A 24225-nucleotide genomic window follows, 5' to 3' on the forward strand; every position below is an offset into this window, starting at 1 on the left:
TCATGTTTCACAGCAAGCATTGACCTTCCAATAATCAGAGTTTCAAATTTGAATCAAGATAACTGTGCAGACTTTGGTATTGAAAAAACACTTTCTCGTTGAACCTTTATTACTCAGGCGAGTTTTTTAATGTTAAAAAAGTATAGATTTTGTCAAAATTGTAGCGTAAGGTCAAAAATGTGTCAGATTTGTTAACATTAAGTCAAATACTTTTTGCAACTTGCAACCTGTCATCTGCATTTCGGTGAACTCATCATTACACATTTACAGCTTGTAGCCTACTTTATAGGCCTACCGTTGTAGACGGCCCATTGTCGGCTCTTTGTGAATCATAAACGGTCAGATGAAACATATAGGTTGACATGATGCGTGCTGTAATATCCTAACTGAAGCAATACGCGTAGGCATTGGTTGTTATATCAAGGAGCCAGTATTGAAAAATTGTGATGTAGACAACATTGTCAGAATGAAGGAACACGGTATGTCATCAGCAGTACACGCACAACTTCAGTGTTGTCAGCCAACAACTGCTGCTGCTGAACGTTGTTTCTCCATTCTTGGCAAGCTACTTATTAGTAAGGAAATATACTTTCTACCTGAAAATGTAGGAAAGTATCTTTCGTTGTACTACAACAAATTTTGATTATTTCTATCATAATGCGTGATGTAACTATTGGAATTCTTCATAGGTCCAGATTTCGTAAAAATATAGTTTTTCAATATACAATTTGTCAGTCTTCAAGTCGAAAATATTTCTCTAGCCCAACTACTTGGTAAGTACGGACAGTTCCGACCAGAAATGAAGATATATAGTACAATTCTAACATTACTTGCGAAAAAACCTAATTTACACACATGAGCAAGATAATTTGTCAAAATTGAGTTTTTTTAAGGTCAAAATATGTCAAAATGTTTTGTTTCTTAGGTCGAAATCTTCCGTTTTTAGGTCGGAAATATCGCCCTATTAATTACAATCCACGGAATGTATCACTTGGGTTTACTGCTGGTGTTGGGACTGAGCGGACAGTCGATAGCGAGAAGTGTATGCAAGAGCATCTCAGACGGGGAAATAGTGGATGGCGTATCCGAGCAAGCAATCAACGACTGTTACGGTAACTAATTATATTCCTTTATACCAGTGGTTCCCAAACGGTGGCGAACTCCCCACTGGTGGGGAATTCAATGGTTTCCGGTGGGGAATAGACGTATTTGTTAAAAAATCTATACAGGACACTTGACATATTTACGGAGACACATGCGCAATTTCCGTTACCAGTTAACTGCTCTGGAACGTATGTATCGAAAATTATATTGCGTGTTGTTAACTAAGCCTCCTTTTTAACTCTAGATGGCCAATCATGGCGTCACAAACGCATCCAGCACGACTAGATTGACGTGAAATAACGCTTTCGCGGAATTCTGAGCATTACTGGTTGGTATTGGTTCACAATACGCTTTATATTGCAGAGGCGGTTGTCTTGCTTACTGGTGTGGTTGTGTGTCTTGTGTAGTCAATCCAGCAAATAGCTTCTCTGTGATGACAAGAGAGCTGCGTAGTGGAGAACAGGACCGTAACTGCCGCACCCCAAACCCCCCAATTAGGGGGGGGAGCTCGAAGGGGTCCAAAATTATTTCGTGAATTAACATAAATTAAAGTCTCTTTTTTCAAATTCATGCCACTTTTTCAAAAAATATTCATGCTGGGTGCGCGATTTAATATTGCCGAATATCTGATTATTGGGTACCCTTCCCCCACGAAAATACGTAGAATTTAGAGAAATGCAGACTTAGGCGTCGGCCATTACTGCGCTACAACGCACCAAGGCACATGAAGTTATAGGCCATGTAACATGCAACTCCAACAAGTGTGCCAGAACGATCATCAGCGAGATGACCTTGGCCGAGAAGGAATGCCCTTGTGGTGACCCAAAACTTCGATATATATACAATATCCATATATGTTTAATTGACTAAATGGCTGGTGCCGACTGTTCCTGTCCTAGCGATATGAACTCCATAGGACAAATGCCATCTCGCAGGGAAAAATTAGTTGCCAGTAGGCTAAAGCGATACCAATTTGAAATCGTGTGTGCCGTTTAGTTTTAACCTACCCCTTACCCGTAATTTTACCCACATGCTCATGTGCCGCATGCCAAATTGTCGCATGCCGAAGTGTCGCATGCTGTAATGTCGCATGCTCATATGTCCACGGACCAGCAGATATAGAAGGTCACGAAATAGTATAATGTAACGAAGTCAATATACCAACGGAAGATGTTCAATTCTTATTTAGGAGTCCTACCCTCTCCAACACACCTCACTCACTCTACCAGTAAATCTGATTACGTGAGCAGAGAGGGGATAAAAATAATTGATAGCAAAATATATGCAATTCCCGATCATATTGGCCGATTCAAACACGAATTGTATAAATTTTTCGCGCTTCGCGCGTTTCGTCGGAATAAGGCGACGCACTAAACAGTGGACCCAAAGTAGCTGATAAGTTGAAGGGGAAAAGCGTACAGGCTCCGCGTGGCTGAGGGGGTTCTGGGGAGCTGTTACGGTCCTGGTGGGGAATAAAGGCTCCGAATAAATTTGAAGTGGGGAATGAAGACCAAAAGGTTGGGAACCACTGCTTCATACAGAACAAACGTACGTATAGATGTGAGACCCGTGACTGCACGGTTGAACAATCAGATGTGGAAAGCAGTTTACGGTAGCTTCGCAAATTCATAATATGTTGATCCTATGGCTTTTTGTTCGACTAGAGCGCACAACTCATTTAAAGTGGTCTTATATTCTGGTCAGGTCAATGCAGCGACCCCAGAGTTGCTATTGTTTCGGACAATCAAAGCGCTCTAGTACACGAACAATAACAACGACCCATCGCCTATCGCATGGTTTGTTTGACCGACTGTGCAGTCACGTGTTGCGCATCTGCACGTAGCTTAGATGTCTATGTAATACCATTGAATATTAATATGTAGTATGGTATAATACGGGGGTCTCAAACACGCGGACCGAGAAAACGTTTTATCCGGCCCGCGGCAGCATTTCGAATTTTTAAGTTATCGACTATGTATGTATTCAATTGCGCATATCTATATTCAGATTTGAGGACTTGAAGTTCACTCTAAAACTACTCTAAAACCTGAAATCTCATCAAATTTCACCATCACATCGCTTTGAAAAAGCTACAATGAGGTGGAAGATCAGTTATCATGTCACATTTCTAGTTCATAATGATAAAACATGACCCGTTGATGATTCGTCACTGAAAATCGTGATTTGGACTAGTGCGCTACCATTCATAAAATTACTCGAACTGACTGGGTGATAAAATAATATTGAATCAAGTTAAGTTGGGTCAAACGTTAAAATCTGAGAGGAACCTATGACTCGGAACGCCGTGACTCTGTATACGACCACGGTCGCAACAAACTATTAAACTTTCGTGGGGATATCATATATCAAAAGGTCGTAGCTTGCGTTACGTAGCGTATAGAGCTGTCTAATCATATCAGTATGGAAACCATAGACATTATGCTGCTCCCATTACGTACAGTCCGTTACATCCTGGATGATCTCTGGTTTCTTCATCCATGTTATTATCGCCGGTGGCGATTAAGGTATTGGTACGCTCCTCAGCTGGTATACCAACGGATTCTGTGGTGACTGGACGTGTGTTTGATGACTTTTTCATACCTGCTAAAATGACCACTTCTATTACACGAGTGCCTCGTCAAAAGGAAATTCTACTTACCCCCACCCAATAGCAATATAACCAAGAGATCTATCGAATACTCGGGACCTATCATCTGGAATACATTACCACCGCATATCCGTGAATTGTCTTATAATAGATTCAAAAAAGACTTACTGGATCACCTCTTGTCGTTATACTAACACTGTTGCCATACCTCGCCCAGACATTCCTTCATTGATCATTTGCTACCATCGTTTGATTTTTCTTCAATTTTCCTTTTTTAACTAACATGTTTTACAGCCCGACTGTTTATAGTCAAGTGTACTTGTTTGATGCTGGTGTGATCCGACTAGATGACCTTCCCGGCCTTATCGATGATTCCTATCTAATACCGAATACTGTGCATGCATATTGTCTGTACCACCATCACCGCCGTGTGTTATGTATTTCAGTTGGATGAAAATAAAGACTCTCTCTCTCTCTCCCTCTCTCTCTCTCTATTCCAGGGTTCTTAACCAGGGGTTCTTGGGCCCCTTCAGGGTAAGAAGCGCCACATCAGAGGGTAGTGGTTGCATTGTGGAATTAGGCCTATACTATCTAGAGCAGCGGTTCTCAACCGGGGTCCGAGAAGCAATTTCATTGGGTCCGCGAGACCAAAATGGTTGATAACCTAATTTTCATTTCATTTTTTAATTTGAGAAAGCATGAGTCAGTTTCACATCACAACTGCTAAAACCTCATGAATCATATCATCATCATAATCGTTTGAAATGAACTATCGTAGTATGGAAATTCATTTTCCTTGCCAATTTTCCAATAACCTGCTGATACAAACATATTGCTGTTTAGAGACGTTCAGTTGGGGTTTGTGGAAAAAATAAAAATATGGAGATAGTAACGTCAACCAGGATGACTTCGTAATGTCTGCGAAACCTTCTCAATTTGAAGTTGTCAGTCTCATCAAATTAGTGAACAGTCGTTTGAAATAAATATTTCCGAAGTATTTCCTAATTTGTCCCAATGCAGGGATTGCAACCTCGCCACAAAATCCATTTCATCCTGCGATATAAATAATCACTACTTGAATAGCTTCTTGGAGGTACAGAACTTCAATATACAATTGCATAGTATATTCAATATTCATATTGAAATGAACCCGAATATTTTCGGCTGACACTCGTCAATAAATTGGACAATGATATACCTGCTCTTAAAGCTCGGCTATCAGATTTGGCGCATTCCAATTGCGGATGCCATATCGACAAGACTGGTTATTTGATGAACAAGGAGTGTTTCGCAGTGTTGGGATCAAGTCACTACCTTCGAGTCACGAGTCATTTCGAGTCATTGCACATTTTGACTCGAGTCAAGTCATGTCAATCGATTTTGGAAGGTGGCTCGAGTCAAGTCAAGTCAGTTGATTTTTGGAGGTGACTCGAGTCAAGTCGAGTCAAGTCAAGTCAAGTCAAGTCAAGTCACGAGTCAAGTCACAATTCAAGTCAAATTGCCTTTTGCAAGTATGAGGCATGATTACGTCATTGCATTTTGCTGGCTGCCTGAGATGCAGATTGAGTGGTCATTGATTGCATATAGAGGTAAATAAACACGCAGAAGATGCTGTATCGCCCACGTGTACGTATAACTGTTAAACTACGTAAGTAATTGCATAGTCTCAGTTTATAGTTACGAGCCTAAATAAAGAATAAAGAGTAGAGAAACGAATTGATAAGATGCAAATTGATATGATACAATTCGAGCCTGCGTCAATGGTTGAGGACTATTTAACTATATTCGAACTCAATTTCCATAAGACAAGAGGTTCGGTTAAGGTATTACCAGAGAACAGAAATAGACATTCTGCTGTTTTATTACTTTACTACTAGTTTACGACAACGTAAGCTGTAAGCTTGGATCACTTCCTTATTAGTCGATTGATTTGTGAGAGAAAGAAAAAAAGACACAGTGATTTTTATCGACACTGATTACTTGATGATTTGAAATTGACTCGTGAATTTTGCTCCGAGTCGCGAGTCAATCCACATTTCTGAAGTGCCGAGTCAAGTCAAGTCAAGTCATTTTAGCAAAGTGACCCGAGTCAAGTCGAGTCATACGAAAAAAGGGACTCGAGTCGAGTCATGACTCGAGTCATCCCAACACTGGTGTTTCGTCGCCATCAAAGCATTACGCTCCAACCCTGAAATTCATATCACCAGTTATATTGGTATGCAGCCTTGTCTTGTTAATGTTCAATTGTTCATGGTCGAAAATGTTTGCTCGTAAATATATATGTAAACCGAACGGAGCAAGTCGTTTCATGACAGTCTTTCTCAGGTTGGAAACTTGGATCCATTCTTTATCGCATGAAATTCGTCTATACTTTTAGATTAGGATTTTACTTTGACGGTAGAAATTCTTTGCGGGCCAAATCCAGCCCACGGTCCGTATGTTGCACGCCCCTGCGCTAGATGCTGGACGTGATATGTTCATAAAATATATGTTTCTTCATTTTGGTGTCATAAATGTTGCGATCACACAAAAAGTATCGTCGGAAGCGTTGTGCTTTAATATTGCATTAGCCTCCATCTATCTTTGCGGAAATGATTTTTGGCACTCCTCATTCATGTCAAAACGAAGACGCCGATTTTCAAGACACGACCACGTACTTCAGGATATACAGCAGCAAAATTAGCTTTGAAATAATAAAAGTCTACAAACGTCTACATGAATAGTATGATGTTATTTGAAGAAACATCATTATTTTGCTGTTTATCATAAGCTTACAGTTCATATTTGCACAAGATGGATGAAGGTTGCACCATGATAGAGCTAAAATTGAATTAAAACTTGAGGCGTCAGCGAGGGTCTGTGACGGTCAAAAGGGGTCCGCCGATCCAAAAACGTTGAGAACCACTGATCTAGAGGTTAAAATAATTTTGCAAACCATTAAAAAGTGGAATATTTTCTGGGCCAATTTACTCAACTGAAAAATATTCTTCGCGCTAAGCGCGATTTTATGTGATTAGGCTTTTTGATTTCAATATAGGTACCACCAGAAATTGTGTTGAAAATTGGCAGGGGTTACGATAAATCTTTTAAAGCACAAGGGGTACGATAGGGTGAGAAAAAGAGCATATTATGAATCCAAGTCCTTTGATATGACCCTAGATCTCAAATAATCGAGTTCAACCTGCCTTGAACTCCATACTTAACAGTAAACACTGTGACACGTTGCTGCTTTACTTGGATTCGAACTTGGCTCGGCAGTGAATTGAAAATGACTTGTGACTTGGAACCTTGTGACTTGGAGTCTTGTGACTCGGTTGCAACCCCGGCCTGTCCCACAGCCAGTCCGATTACTTTCTCAGCATGCAAGGGATGGCATAAAGTCGAAGAAGGAACCGCTTACTCCGTGTTGCAATGGCTTCCTGACAAAGAGGTGGTGTATCAACAAGATTATCAATGGTGCGGAGAGACGGCAGATGACAAATTTGAAGTAAGTCGTCTAAAATGGGAGGGAAGGAAAGGACGCTATGTATTTTTTGTCCTTGATGTTTTTTCGGCATTATACACCGACTCATGATATACAGTAGTAGCCTCCGGCGAACAGACGTTGTGTGAGGTTTCTGGTATATGGTATCACGAATGTTACAGGATTTTGAAATCAAACGCTTCTTAATCATTTTACAGGTATTCTTTCGCCGACCAATCAAATTCGCAGGATTCGCGATCAGGGCGTCGGAACCAGATGCTTGGGTGAAGGAATTAGAAGTCTGGTATGGCGACGACAGTAACGAGCTATGGCGAGCCAGGAATGCAGCTGGGGGCGAGGTAGTTAGACATTAGAATCCACGTTTATAGATAGCAGTGTTGGGATGAAGTCGCTACCTTCGAGTCACAAGTCGTCTCGAGTCATTGCGCATTCTGACTCGAGTCAAGTCAAGTCAATCGATGTTTGAATGTGACTAGAGTCAGGTCAAGTCACTCGAATTTTGAAGGTGACTCGAGTCAAGTCACAATTCAAGTCAAATTGCCTTTTCGAAGTACGAGGCGTGATTACGTCATTGCACTTTGCTAGCTGTATGAAATTCATTTCGAATCGAGGAACGAATATAGAGTGAAGTATACACGCAAAAGGCGATGTATCGCTCACGCGTACGTAGAACTACTAAACTACGGAAGTAACTGTATAACCGCAGGCTACAATTATTAGGCAAAATTAAGAATAGAATACGAAACTTAAGAAAGTAGTAACGAATTGATATGATATAATGTAATAGGATATAATCTAAGCCAATGGCTCTAAAATTGTATGAACTATATTCGAATTCAACTTTTAACAGTAGGCCTACATTCATATTTTGTTGACTCGAAGAAGTTTTCGCGTGCCTCTTATCAAGAGCACGATTCGTTGATTATTGCCTATTTCGCGCGCTTTTTCCCCGCCCCGTGGTCAGTTCGCTGAACTGTACCGGTGACGAACAACTATATCCGGTGTATGTACAACGCACAATCTACATTAGAGGTTCTCAACTTTCCTTGCATAACGGGCCGCATCTTAACAGCAAAAATCGCTGCGGGCCGCAGAACATTATTACCGTATATTTCTGGACTACTATTATATTTAGGCTAATATAGCCTATTTACCAGTCGTATATCGGCATTTAGTACATTTGTATGCATTCTACAGCATTAATTGACAGCGTTCGTAGGCTTTCAGTTGCTGTTTCTAGTGAGATTATGTCATCTTCCGACGGAACAAGTAAATCCCTTCATTAAGCGTGCATTCCAAAGTCGGTATGTGCACCTTCAAACCCTTGCACCAGAGAACTGAACTCTCTGTTTAATGCGTGAGCGAGCAAGTATAAAATGACGGTAACTTTTTCGTTACAGAGGCCATTGTCACTTTGAGCTCTCAGCGATATGAGAAGTCTCATGTTCGGGGTAACTTCTGAGCAAACCAATCAACCCTTCTCCTTTCCTTTCATGGCTGATGCCCTGCACCAATAGTTACAGATGTCAGCTTTGTCAAGTTGATGTTGTTTGCTAGTCCCCTCTCCCCACGTCTGCCCGGCCAGTATTACGTCTACAAATATATCCACTCCGACAGAATACTCCAATACAATTAGCGTTGCAATATCCGCGGATTTTGTCCAATGCTAGGTTTTAACGTAGTCTACGCGACAACGTGTTTCAAAACATGCGACAAAAGATCAACTGACATTGCTGTTACTTTTCTTGTCACGGTTGAATCAGACAACTGCAGCTTCGAAATTTTTTTAGGTGAAGTTGTCCTTGCTGCTAAATTCCGGAAACAGTGGAGATTCGCACAGTATAGTAACATTTTGTTGGAGACACACCTTTTCTAGCAGATTTCATGGGTTCAGCGATATACCCAGCAATTTTGAGCCATGCGTCTTTAACGTCGTCGGCAATCTCAACAATGCCTCAAAATATGGATTGCTAGGCCTGAGACCTAGCTAGCAACGCTTTTTTCTAAGATCAGGTGATATGCATCAGGGCTTTGGAGCAGCCGTAAATTTAAACTGCTCCAGCTCCGGCGCTTTCTTTTATCATACATTAGCTCCGGAGCAGCATTATTACCACTGCTCCGGCTCCAGCTCCGGCTCCGGCTCTGAAATTATCGAATGGGCCTGTCCATATCAAGGGTGGCCACCCTGTGAGCCAAATGTGGCCCGCGAGAGGGTTTTGCGTGGCCCGCGAGGTAATTTCCTACTATATTATCGAAAATGAATTGCTCAGATTGTGAACTTGCAATTTCAACCAAAAATTACAAGTCTGGCTGCGACACTTGGGATGTTGATGACTAAAATCAGTTCCGACGCATTGGCAGATCCAGGGTCTAGTCACATTTTCAGTAAATCGTCGTACATTACAATAAACTAAAATAGTAGTGAAATTTAATTGCCACACGATTTAGTGCTCGGTAGCCTACCCCCTACTGAAAATGAAAAAACGCCCAATTTACCCGATTGAGTCTAACTGTACTCGTAATTGCGGGAGAAAGTCTTTTCGCGTTTGCGCTCGCATAAAGATCGTCGACGATGAAATGTAGACACAAAATCACTGTGACATATCGGAGAGCTTCGAAATCGATGTGGCCAGACGCCGAACAGTCGTGTCATTGCAAACTGAGCCTAGCGGGCGGTATAGAGTAGACCCGCAATATACTCAAGTAATAATATTGACCTAGTTTATTGATAAACTTTGAAAATTCTACCCGCTTGGCGCGGCTAGTGGACCGCGCACTCGTTCGTCAATTGCATGTGCCCCTTTAGCCGAAAAGGTTGGCCAGTCCTAGTCTATATAGATTACTAATCTACCCATAGGTTAGTTATCTGTAGTAATCTAGAGTCTGTCAGCCGTGAGTAACATCCGATGTAGCAACAAAGACATAGGTGCCGCCGTGCGGGCTTGTGACGTCAAAATGAATACTTGTGAATTGTCGATAACATCATAGTTGCACTAGAACGCACTATGCCATTGCTGTGCACAGCATTAAAATTCAGGCCTGCTGTTCAATTATGATAAATCAGCAGATGTGGTTGTTGCATAATAGCATCTTATGAAATACGTCGGAGCCGGAGCTACTCCTCAAATAACGGGCTCCGGCTCCGGCTCCGGCTCCAGCTGAATTTTATGTAGAGCTCCGGCTCCGGCTCCAGCTCCGGCGAAAATGCACGGCTCCGGGGCTCCGGCTCCGGGCTCCGGCTCCGGCTCCAAAGCCCTGATATGCATAACTCCAGATGGAACTATCCGAAGACCTCTTCAAAACAATAAGAATCTAAACTTGACCATATATCAAGAAACCAGAACACATTGAAGAATGAGAATAAATCAAATGAAACAGAGACGGTGCGATAAGAGAGCTTAAGTAGGTAAATTAATATGCAACAATACTGTGCCGGTAGTAATTGCGATCATATTGAAAGCACTCGCGGGCGGCAGAATATCGCGGACCGCTGGTTGAGAACCCCTGATCTACATGGTTGTCCAATAATAAACCATATTCGCGCATCCTTTCAGAAATTAAAAAAAATCGAAAAAAATCAACATGTTGGAACTAAAGTAAAAAATCAAAGAAAATAACTTGAAAAGAAAATCACGCTGATTTAAATCAGCCTGATTTAAAACAGAGCCCATACAGAACAGAGTTGGATTCATAACCAAATGGCGAATTGTGACGCAATAATGAAAATTTATGAATAGCATGATTGAAAATTTCACCATAGCAACAATGCAGCGTATATAGCAACAAGCAACTTGAAAATGTGGTGCGCGCGTGAGGAACAAAATACAAATACAGCGGGACAAGGCAGCAACACAGAACAGAAAATTGAACAAAAACACGGACGGACAACAGCTGGCAACGACAGCTAGTGGGAGATTTTAAGATAATGCAAAAGTTATTTCTGGCGACAAAGGACCGGACTTATTAGTTCGCTAAAAGTGTATTCCAAAGCTGTTATATGAAATGTAGATCTACCCTTGACTAGTACTGAAAACATGTCGAAGGAATTGTTCAAGGCGCAAGGTCGGTTGTCAATGAAATGTTGGATAATGGAAGAATTACATGCCAACACTCGGCTGCACGGTGTCGAATGTGGATTTTGAGACATGTTTATATTAATGCTGAGTGAAATTTACCGAATCGATAGACTGCGATGCCGACCTTATCGAATTCTATTTAAATGAAACTATAGTGAATTGGTTAAAGTAGGAATAGAGGAATAGAGCATAACGAGCAGTCTATTGAACAGAGATAGATATTTCGCTACTAGATTACTAGTTTATGACAACGTAAGCTGTAAACTCTGGTCACTTCGTTTGCGGTCAATATATTTGTGATAGAACAATGGAGGCTCAGTAAAAGGCACCGTTATTGAATGAATGGTCGCTCGCACAGGCTACACCAATCTTTCGCGCACAATCCGAACATATACAGGATACAGTGGTTTTTATCGACATCTTTTACTTCATGACTTGAAAGTAACTCTTAAATTTACTCCGAGTCACAAATCAATCCACATTTCTGATACGCCGAGTCAAGTCAAGTCACTTTTGCAAAGTGACTCGAGTCATCTCTACTCTGATTGATAGTCAATATATTTTAATAGTATTCCATATGTTCAGACTGATATTATGCGGTAACAGTAACATGTATATATAAATCAATTATATCATGTCTATAGGTGTTCCATGGAAACGTGAATGAACGGATCACAAAAGAAAATAAGTTTGCTCCGCCAATCACAGCTACTTTCATCAGATTCGTTCCCAAATCTTTCGAATCAAGACCATGCTTTAGGATCAATTTCTACTCATGCAAGAAACAAGGTACTTTTATTGTCATGTCTTCACCTCTAAACCCCCCAAAAATTGAATCTATGTATTATTCAGGATATGTTGTTCCTGAACCCCCCATGAGCACAGACAGTGATTTGTCGAAGGAAGGTAAGAAATTGCCGATTGACATTCTTGGGTGATGTCGAATAGATAATTTGTATGATGCGAGAGTCTCTCATTTTCTTTAATATATCACTTTCTGTGTGAGTGATTTATTCTCAATGGTTCTCAACCTTGGCTCCAGCGCCCTCTCGAGGTCGACGTGGATTTTGAAGGAAACGGCAAAAGTCAGGGAACAATAACATCATTTTGGTGTGGCGAGATAGCACAGTAGTAGCCTATATTTCACAGCTGCAACAGCAATGGGTTGCGGGTCTGAGTCCGACCGAAGTCGACTCCAGAATTCCTACCTAAGTGTTGGAGGTTTATCTAGGTTCTTCCTCGCCATCTCATCCGTGTAAGCGGTGTCTTATAAAAGCCTGGAAGTAGGCCGTGCTACAAGTCGGCAGCAACGGAATGAAAATGACGAAAATTGGCCTTGTGTAAATGACCATAGTAGTAGACTACCTCCATGAATACCCCACAAAAACAAACAAACAAAAAAACATGATTTTGATTGTGTATTAGTTCCCATAGGAATATTTATTCTACTGCCGGATTATACTTCATTATATTTTTAATTTGCTGTTGCAAATTAAATTGATAAATTTACTTGAAAATTGATAAAATCTTATAGTTTTCCGTCGCGCCTGACGCGAAATATTCTGACGATGGATGAAGTCTTTCTGCATATGGGTTGGGCATTAAAATTCTTGTAAAATGGGAGCTATGTGCTCCATGCTCATACCTTTGGGTCGAAAATTACACCTTAACACACCTCCATCACACTAGACGGGGGGTTCATGTTTCGAACTGGGTGTTGCATCACGTGGCGTTTGGGAATCTGACATTGAGGAAACATACCACTTTTGTGAGTGAGAGCTCTTCGTACCGTAGACATGATTAGAAGATTTCTGGCATAAATGATACATTAAATTATACGTTTTCTCTTAGTCGTAAAATAAAGAATGATTCTGTTGAATTTTAAGACCCAAGACCTGACATATACGTTCTATTATAGGCCTATTGATTACTGTGTGAGCAGTACATCTTCAAATTAAGAACTGTGTTCACCAGATTATCAGTCTACTTAACAAAAAACCATACAATTTTCCCCATTCGCCAGTGGCAGAAGTGAAATCGGGGCGTGTACGTTGGGCGCGAACCCGACGGTTGTTATAACAACCTTCATTTGATCCCGAATATACCAAATGCATTCATTAAATTGGTAATTATTTGAGTGGACACCGGGCGCGACGTTAGCGTGAAATATCTGCTACAATGAAATCCCAAACTCTTGATCTTTTAAAAAATAGAATCGGACGAGATGAGTGAAGAAGATGACTGTCCGCCCTTTCAGTGCAATATCACTTGTCTCGTATTCCTGCAGGACGAGTATGGCTGTAAGAGATGTGGTTGTGACAGAACGAATCCAGGTAAATTATGTTTTAGAGTAGACGCATTCCGAATCGGATCATACTGTCACCACTAGAAACTTTCAATCTTTTTAAAATTATATTATAACTATAACACTGTTCAACAAAATGAAAAAAATTAGGCTGAACATCTGAGAGCGGTTTCTGGGGTTTTTGAGGTTGCTGATTACGAATATCACATTAGTTTTGTCAGATTGGCTCTCTGTCAGAAGATATTTATACCCCTCAAAAAGCCCAAAATTACTGTATTCACCCTTAAATATTTAACTTGGTAGGAAGAAAATCGTACTTTTTTCTAATTGTATACTGCGCATAAATGGCTGATTGACTATGAAGAACCCTCATGTCATTCTCAGTCATTCTATCAATATTAACATGGCATGAAAAAAAAGCAGTTTGCCAAGCCTAAAAATTGTACTTTTGCACAACGTAAATTCATATTCTCCTGTATCAATTGATCATTCTACCAAGATTAAAGAGTATGAAACTATAAACTTTGTCCCTGAAAGGCTTAACTACAATACTCATATGTGTCTCATTTCTTATGACTGGTAAATGGATAATCTTCCACTGATTTAACAAAGTGGGTATACCTAGTAACCCTATCAAACGAGAAGCTTAAATCTGGTATCTGGTATATTCGAATACCGACGAAAGATTCCAATTTTACATTAGGAAGAGGTTCACAGCATGTAATTTCTCCCAAGATGTAGTAAATAAAACTTTTTAGATGATCAAAAAGCACCCAGTTGGTCCGAAAATTCGTAACTGCATATCGAAAACTTGGAACAAACATGAGCATAAAAGTCCATTTTCTGTAAAGTCATCTTGATATAATTCCCGATCATCCTGTTGATTAGCAAGGGGAGAGGTTCTACCAAGACATCAGAACAACATAAGAAATATACCAGGGCAGATGAGATGAACCATTGAACATAGGCTATTATGTCAGACCATTCCCGTAACCTTTCGAGAAACTGCACTAAATAGCTTACAGGCGAAAATCGTACAAAAACAATTTCGATTAAAAATATATCAATAATATTGTATTCCAAAGGATTATTTCAAATTTACAATAGGTGGTTGACGTAAAACTGATTGAATTAATGCCACGTTATTTGAGTATCTAGGTAAATACTTATATACATAACTGGAGTTTATTTACGCACATAATATCCGTGAAAGTCTATAACTATTATAAATCTATTACCCCCAAATATAGTGCTGTTGCTGTATTTTGATTTAAAATAGTCTTCTGTGTGTAAAAGTAGATTGAATTTCTAAACTTTATAGTACGACTTTGCCGATTGTTTATCTAGTCATTACCGCGAAAATGAGAGATTTTGGTCAAAATAGCCCCATGCGTTATCTCCACAAGAGCCGATTTGAAAAAAACTAAGGTCACATACGGAATCAGTGCCCTTCAGAACCCCCAAAACCACTCTTACTTTGTCTGCCTAAAAATATGTGTTCACCAGTATAATTATAGCTACATAATTTATTTCAAATTTGAATAAGATTTGAATCAGTGAATTTGAAAAGACTCAGAAATTGAAATAAATTGCGAATAAGAAGAAATTCAACGAAAATCAAGTTTAGTTGATATAAATTAGAGCTCAGTCTCATAAGCTTTGATTTGTCGCAGGTAGCACATCCTTTTGCGTTGCAGGAAGCAGAGATTTCGTCATGAAGATTATCCGCAGTTCTACTTGTGAAAAACAATGCCTTACTGACGATTTAATTTGCTTTTCAAACCTGTTGGACACTTTCCCAATCCGAGGAAGATGCAAATGAACAGGACATTTTCTAGGTCCAAACGGTTTAACTTTTTGGAAATCTTTGAGTTTACGATCCATGGTCATTTTAATGATATGATAAGGATAACCATTTGACTGAAAGATTGACCGAATGCCCTCCAATTCAGAATCAAGTTTGACTCTACTACAAATCATCAGAGCCCTGTGCACCAGAGTTCTTACCAAATTTACTTTACGTTTAACTGGACAGAAAGAATCCCACGAAATATATTGCCCACTGAATGTAGGCCGGTCTACTAGTTGTTTGTTTTTGTTATTATTACGTCATAGACACAAAATAGTTCTTACATTTCGAATTTGATCCACCCTATCACTGACGTTCGCTACTGATGAGGGTCAGTCGAAAAGCTTTTAGCGAATAAATTAACAATATGAAGTTATTGTTTCGCGTTATTCTCATAAGCACACGAATGGGACGGGTCAACAAGTAGTTCTGGCTCTAGTTGCGTATTTTGAAAAGTGAGTAGTTCTAGTTCTAGTTTCGGATTTTCTCAATTTTGGCCGGACCGGATCGGAGCCAGACCAGTGCTTTTTCTGATACGGGAGGAGCCGGATCAGTACTTTTTTGATACGGCCAGAATCTTTATGGACAAGCATGACTTTTGTAACTGAACAACTACCAACCAACCGCACGCAAGTAACCGCCAAGCCAGTGCAAAAATAAATGAGCCATATTGAAAAATTCACGGAACCCGCGTACCGTGTAGGGCCGGAATTCCGGCCTGACTTTTTCATTTTAGCCGGAGCCGGATCCGAACTAGATCAGTAGGCCTACTTTTCTCTGATACGGCCGGAGCCGGACCAGAGAATTGAAAAAACTGATCGGAGTCGGACCAGAGAATTTGTCGATCCGCTCCGCACTACTTTATACCCGTGTTCTTTTGAATCATGTTTATGCATCCATGACTTTCTCAAAGCCATCACTAGTAACAGTGACGTAGCCTGCGGATGATTTTTTGGGTCTAAATCTCTCTCATTTCAAACTCGAGTTCTTGTTGTAGCTATAATTGCGAATTTCAAAAATTAAGTTGTTCTGGTTCTCGTACGGCTGAAACATGTATATTCATCATTGGTATAACTAAATACGATTATGTAGTATTAGTATCAGACATGGGGTGATTACTTTATGATTGTAATCGATTGCGATTACGATTACTTATGAATGACGCGATTACGATTACGATTACGATTACAGCAATATCAGGAAGTAGTCGATTACGATTACGATTACATTGGAAAAGTAATCACGATTACTCACGATTACATTTATTTTGCATCTTAGAAGCTATATTGGAGATAATATATGGATTGCACTGAAGAGGCCTAATGAGATAACAAACTCCCTTTAAAAGAGATCCGTCATTTGCTTGTTGCGTCATAATGTACCCATTGCCCATTTTTAAAGGGGTCAATTTATCGCGCCCAATGGTTTGCATTCTTGCCAGGACCACAATTACCGCACCCCAAATTTCCCAATATGGTGGCCCAATACTCAAAAAGTATTTCGTAAACTAACATAAGTTATAGAGTATTTTTGAGAGATCTAATTAACTTGAAAATCCTCTCTAGATCAGTGATTCCCAACCGCGGCTCTGAGAACCCCATGCGGCTCCGAGCTAGCCTACTTGCGGCTCCCATTGACGGTGGAAAATTCAACAAAAATATCATAAAATCAATTTAGAACAAACAAAAAATTGATTTTCAAAAATTACACTTGTTTGGCCAGGAATCTGGAGTTTATAATTAAGGGTCGAGAGCAATTCCTTTGCTGTCGAGTAGCGATTCTCTACTCAGCAACGATTTCGTTACTCAACTCACGTCAAAAAGTATGCTCACATTCAAATGCGTTTGGATCGTCACTCAAATTTAAGTCTGCTCATCATCAGACTTGATTAAGTGCAGGTGGTGCTGCAACACGTTTTACAAAGCTATCTGACCATCAAACCGATGGATTATTTGACTTGATTGTTAAGTTCAACGGCCGCATTGACGGAATGAATGCTTTTTTCCCCATGATGAAAATATTTTCAAGTCCTATTGTAGTTAATGTGGCCACTGACCCTGTTATATACAGCTTGAGTTGCTAGACATGCAGTCAGATATAAAGACATGACCATTTGTTTGTGCGTCTCACGAAAGTTTTTCTTCTAGTCTGCCACGCTTGAGCCACTACAATATCGTTTGATTATATAACAAACCGGAGGTCACGAATTAACAACATACACTAAAGTAATTATAACAAGATACCAGAGGTTAGAATTATGAATTACGTGCCCCAGCTTTACAGGTAGGTAATTCTGTGGCGAGATAGCGCAGTAGTATAATCCACGGCTGCAACGCCATTGGGTTGCGGGTTCGAGTCCGACCGAGGTCGACTTCAGAAATCCTTTCTTAGTGTTAGAGGTTTATCTAGGCTCCTCCTCGCCGCATCTTCCGCGTAAGCGGTGTCTTACAATAAGCCTAGAAGTGGGCCGTGCTACAAGTCGGCAGATACGGAATCAAAAATGAAGAAAATCGGCCTGGTGTAACTGACCGTTGTAGTCGACAAACACCAAGATTACCTCAAACAAACAAACTCTACAGGTGAATCTGACCATTGGGGGCTGAGAGAGGATTAAAAATCAATAGTAATATAATGCAATTATTGACGAAATTAAGTCTTCAACTTGCGATTACCACCCTATGGTGGACGAACTGCTGTTTTGGTCTTAATTCCAGCCAGCTACAGCCCATGTTAACATGATATATAGGCCCATGGCCACGCCAATGTTGAGTAAAGATTGGCACCCGTTTCAAGTAGAGTCATATGAGAATAAGATGAAGCGAACATAACATTCTGCCTTCAACTTAATACAGATATTGTACTGCAAGCTGCCGTTACGAGAAACGGCAAAAACGGCTCGGTTTTGATATATATATATCACCAGCTGTTGATTTTTACTGCTTCGTTGTGGAAATCGCAATGTTTTATTTGACGAGTACAAAATTTCAAATCTTGATGTACGTACGTAGCCTACTTGATAGGCCTACTGCTCGCCAAGCAGCTACGGTTAAATTGCGTTTAACTGAGCATAAGCATAACCAAACATCAACCATAAGTTACTATTTTAAAGTAGGCAGAGCGGAGATAAATTATCCTGCTGCGAGGTAGTGGCGTGTGGAACGTGTTGATAACCTGATATATAGCACGACGGGTGTTCTTACAATGACACTAATGTGCGACGTATGTACATGTACAATTGTACATCGAATATCTATTTACTGTGGATACTTCTTACGCAATGACGCGCAAAGCTAATAGGCTGCTTCTGACGTAATAATGAGCTGTGGCGTTTGAAAATAAGACGTGTGTGCTGTCACGAGCCTGGTATAGCATCTTTTCCTTGTTCACGAATGTTCAGTTTATGTCACAGTCCTTCCAAAATAAAAAGTAATCGTTCTTTCACAGAGAAATCGATTAAATATGAGAAGTAGTCGATTACGATTACGATTACTTCGGGATTTTTTCGAATGTAATCGATTGCGATTACGATTACTTGAAAATGCTGTAATCGTCGTAATCGATTACGATTACTAATCGCGATTACCCCATGTCTGATTAGTATATTGTATATTGTCGGCTAGGTACGTATGTTGAATGTACAATTGTACATGTTGGTATGCTAATAACACTAAGCGATGCTGTATATATTTTTATAATCCAAATTCTTTGTAACAACCGGTATAGAAGTGGCGCATAAAACCTGTGGTGGAATAAGCGTCACTACCACGATTTTACTACTAATAATAGTAATCATAGTTCTAGTTCTAGTTGCGCCTTTTGAAAATCCAGTAGTTTGTAAAAATCTGGTCTGCACGCCAAGTTTGACTCGTTTCTCATTCTACAGCTCTCTTTTTACCTTTTCAGGAAAGATATATATTAGAGTCGGATTTAAATCTGGGCATATAAACAATTGGCAAATTAAATTAGTATAGATCACCTGCATTTCGCTATAATTAGTCTAATTATAGAATTTTATAGTTACAGATGTGATGTGCATTAGAAGTGGTGCAAACGCTCGGTAATAATTTTTTCAATTGCGCAAACGAACCTTTGTAATAAGATTTTTTTACCCCACGAGCATTTTGATCAATACGTATTCACAGTAATGGTAATATCTATGGTTATAAATAGGGCAAGTTTTTGCAGATTTTGCAACTTCTTTACGGCTTCCGGCAACTTCCTAAATACTCATAAGTAGGGCGATTTTTTTTTGACATGTCAAAAAAAGTCAAAATAAGGTCAAAATTTTAGCGTTAGGTCAAAAAATGTCAAAATTGACAAAATTTTTTGCAACCTGCATTTTACTTGTATCGTAGATTTTGCGCAATCGGTGAACTTATCGTTTGACATTTTACAGTTTGTAGCCTACTTTATAGGCCTACCGTGGCAGACGGCGCATTGTCTGCTCATTGTGAATCATAAACAGTCAAATGAAACAAATAGGTTGACACGGTGTTATGCTCAACGTACCGCAATATTCTAAGTGAAGCAAGACTGCGTAGGCATTGCATGGTTCTTACAAAAATTGAGATGTACACCATTGTCAGAATGAAGCAACACGGTGTGTCACCTGCAGTGTACGAATGCACAACTTCAGTGTTGCCAGCCAATAGCTGCTACAGTTGAACGTTCTTTCTCCATTCTTCTTGCTGTTGTTGTTTTAATATTCATGGTGTTTGTCGACTACAATGGTCATTTACACCAGGCCGATATTCCTTATTTTCGATTCCGTATCCGCCGAGTATGTGCCGACTTGTAGCACGGCCCACTTCTATGCTTTTTGTAAGACACCGCTTACGCTGATGAGATGGCGAGGAGAAACCTAGATAAACCTTCAATACTTGACCTCGGTCGGACTAGAACCTAAAACCCATTGGTGTTGTAGCTGTGGATTATCCCACTACGCTATCTCGCCACATTTTCATCCTTGGCAAGCTACTTAGTAAAGACAGACACTTTTTACCCGAGAATCAGGGATATCTAGATATCCCTGCCGAGAATGCAGGAAAGTATCTTTCGTTGTACTACAACATATTTTAATTATTTTCACCATAGTACATCATGTGCTGGAATTCATCATAGGGCCAAATTTTGTTAAAATAATATTTCGTCATGTAAAAATTTGTCAGTTTTTGAGTCAAACAAGTTTTTCAGGGAAAACTACTTCGTAAGGACAGACAATTCAAACCAGAAATGAGGATAAGTAGTAAAATTCTAACATTTTTTGGGAAAACACCTAATTTGCATACGTTAGGTCAAAATTTGGTCAAAATTTAGTTTTTTAAGGTCAAAAAATGTCAAAATTTAGATTTTTTAGGTCAAAATCTTTCGTTTTTTAGGTCAAAAAAAAATCGCCCTACTCATAAGTTATGTAGTATGGTGTTTTAATCTATTTCGGGGATTCTTATATTGCAACTTTCTGCAATTTTTCTCAATATTTTTCATGCAACTAACTTTTTCCTGGAAATAATTGGCGCTATATGTAAATGGATGGCTTTCATTATTTCACTGTCGTTTAAATTTGAGGTAGATTTTCATTGGGTCCATTTCTTCGTGCTATTGATTTTGTTGAATTCGCCAACACTGAGTTTTACTGCAGTGCCTTGGATATGGATCGATTCGAATACCTCATACCCTTATAAGTTCAAGGAACTTGTCCACAAATGCAACTTTTTAGTGCAGCTTTGTGAAAAGTAAATGCAACTTTCCAAGGATTTAACTGCAATAAAAGTTGCCCTAGTTATAACTCATTGCATGTCAGCGACATATTATTCGCAACATCACGATGACAATAAAAAACACTAGGAAACTAGGAAACTAGCATATGCTATTTATTCAAGTTCCTATGTTTGGGTTTTGTACTTCGAAATTAGAATTTCGCAGATATCTTATTGGTTTAGTGGTGTCTATGCGAACAACACTGAAGTTGTAATTTTCATAACAGGCCTGTTCGAAGGGGATATCCGCTTCGATCCTTCAACAATAGAATATGTCGAAATCGCATACGGGATTCGGGAAGATACTCACGGAATTATGCGAGGGGGTATGGGTGATAACAACAAACGTTGGGTTAACTATCCGTCGGGCGACAACTACATCATTCCGTACGAACTCGACCGAGGCTTAAGTGAGTTCAATATCACATAACCACGTAACTACCAATTAATAGATGAGATGATAGGATATAAGATGCGTATATTTCTTCAAATCTGAGAACGAAGTACATGTAGATCCCAGAAATCAGGCATATTTTTACTTACACTGTACGTACCGCCATCGAATAAACTGCAGCAATGTCTGTTCTCTGTATAGCGAGCGCTGCAAGACAAGCTATCCCTCCAGCTTTGCAAGAAATCGAAGACGCTTCTTGCTTGCAATTCCGTGTAAGGACAGATCAGACATACTAAATAAAGTTTATCAGGGATTCTGGTTGCTACTCGTACCTTGGAAACATTAATCGAGCATCAGGCGGGCAAGAGGTAACATTCAAAAGTGAAATCTCATTACTATGAGCGAAGATGAAATTTTGGAAAATGACCTAGTGGTTCTCAACCTTTTGGAGCTAGCGGGAAAAACAATTTGCAGACGGTTCAACCTTCAAAAATCGAAACAACACAAAATATAATTACGACGAATAATGTAACTCAAAATCATTCTTTGAAACTTCATTTACTTCGGACATATTGATATCAGTGCGCGCTATACGTGGTGTCGCTACCAGTGTTGGGATCAAGTCACTACCTTCGAGTCACGAGTCATTTCGAGTCATTGCACATTTTGACTCGAGTCAAGTCGAGTCAATCGATTTTCGAAGGTGACTCGAGTCAAGTAAAGTCACTCGATTTTTGGAGATGACTCTAGTCAAGTCGAGTCAAGTGAAGTCAAGTCACGAGTCAAGTCACAATTCAAGTCAAGTTGCCTTTTCGAAGTATGGGGCATGATTACGTCCTTGCATTTTGCTAGCTGTCTGAAATACAGATTGAGCGGTCATTGATTTAGAACCGATGAAGAAATATAGAGTTGAAGAAAAAGGAGCTGTATCGCTCACATATACGTATATAGAGCTTTTAAACTGCGTAAGTAATTGCATAGCCTCACCAGCAGACAAAATAGAGAAACGAATTGATAAGATGCAATACATTACCCATTTACAAATTTATATGATACAATTCGAGCCTGCGCCAATGTATGAGGACTGCATAAACTATATTCGAATTGAATTTCAGTAAAACAAGAGGTTTGCTTAAGGTATAAGAACAGTGAACAGATATATACATTTTGCTATTTTATTACTTTACTACTGGTTTACGACAACGTAAGCTGTAAGCTTCGATCATTTCGTTTGCGGTCAATTTATTTGTGAAAGAACAATGGGGGCTCAGTAAAACGCACAGTCATTAAATGATTGGTCGCTCTCACGGGTTACAACAGCGTTTCGCGAACAACCCGAACATTTGCAAGATACAGTGATTTGTATCGACACCGATTACTTGATGACTTGAAATTGACCCTTGAATTTTGCTCCGAGTCACGAGTCAATCCACATTCATGATACGTCGAGTCAGGTCAAGTCAAGTCATTTTAGCAAAGTGACTCGAGTCAAGTCAAGTCATACGAAAAAGTTGACTCGAGTCTGACTCGAGTCAAGTCATGACTCCAGTCAAGTAATGACTCGAGTCATCCCAACACTGGTCGCTACATTGTATTGTCGAAACACAATGAATTTAAGAAGTGTTCTTAGCTTTTACATCACATATAACTGGTCATGAACTAGTTGTGGGCTACTTTGAAACAATGTCGAGAACCCATGCAGCATTGTGACGTATACGCCGAGTCGAAAGTAGACAATGACATATAATGCATTCCAAATTTCAAAATCAATTAAAGTTTTGACGTTTCGTTGACAAGCGCCGAACTTCATGCATTATAGATTTAGATATGACATTTCAATGTACAATGTATATATTACGTTCTAATGGTGGTAATTGCTGGGTTCGTGTGTAATCGTAAAGATGAGATTTGGCAGCTAGCGTAATCATATATTCCACTAATACGAACCCGCATTGTTAAGGAATAATTACTTTTCTATCTTAGATCTCGATTGGTGACGGATGCCACATCAGGGGAATCATACAACACGAAGCACTCCATGCGTTGGGATTTTGGCACGAGCAAAGCCGGAAAGATCGCGATGAATATGTGAATATTATTATGCAGAACATCATACCAGGTAAGTTATGAGTAAACAGCATCAGTTGCGTATAATTAACCGAAAGGCGTGAATATTACGAATGCATTTCCTAGAAGCCTGATCTCGAAGACAGACTGACGATTGATTTGGAAAATTTCCTTCCGATTTTAAAATGTTGCCCATTCGATTGAAATTCAAACATCCCTTACAAATCATTGGTATTCCACGCAACACTGGGGTGGACGAGTATGACAACCTTCGCCACCCCCAAAATATTTTTATGGGCTCAAATTTTCACGACAATAATTTATCTTCATTCACCACCTTCGATGGGTCATAAAGGTTACCAACACATTACTTTGCGGATTGAATGACCGCAACCAGCTGACCGTGACCGTTCGAAAGACTGTTCACTGTTCAGTCTCGAACATTAAATCTCATATAAATATATATTACCTCTGCTGGTCTATTTATTTTCGTGAAGGCTGACCTTATAGTTCGCCTTTTACGGGTTTTAGAATACGTTAAACTGTTGCAACGATGGAGACATATATCTAATAACAATGTGC

At 39.7% G+C, this 24225-nt stretch overlaps 1 protein-coding gene and 1 long non-coding RNA gene across 2 annotated transcripts in view; both read left to right on the top strand.

Annotated features, from left to right (window-relative positions):
• Nucleotides 1-24225, top strand: part of LOC145444506 (uncharacterized) — a 174189-nt gene that overhangs the window by 17237 nt on the left and 132727 nt on the right. The window lies entirely within an intron of this gene.
• LOC145444939 (uncharacterized) lies at nucleotides 926-23695 on the top strand. Its single transcript, XM_080323003.1, has 9 exons — nucleotides 926-1112; nucleotides 7072-7199; nucleotides 7394-7534; nucleotides 11917-12061; nucleotides 12125-12178; nucleotides 13486-13605; nucleotides 21410-21592; nucleotides 21778-21944; nucleotides 23560-23695. Exons 1-8 carry the CDS (start codon nucleotides 983-985, stop codon nucleotides 21870-21872), a joined length of 996 nt encoding a protein of 331 aa, XP_080179129.1. The 5' UTR covers nucleotides 926-982; the 3' UTR covers nucleotides 21873-21944; nucleotides 23560-23695.

Source organism: Botryllus schlosseri, chromosome 8, assembly GCF_051294905.1.
Source record: "Botryllus schlosseri isolate E-star chromosome 8, Bs_hap1, whole genome shotgun sequence".
NCBI lineage: Eukaryota > Metazoa > Chordata > Ascidiacea > Stolidobranchia > Styelidae > Botryllus > Botryllus schlosseri.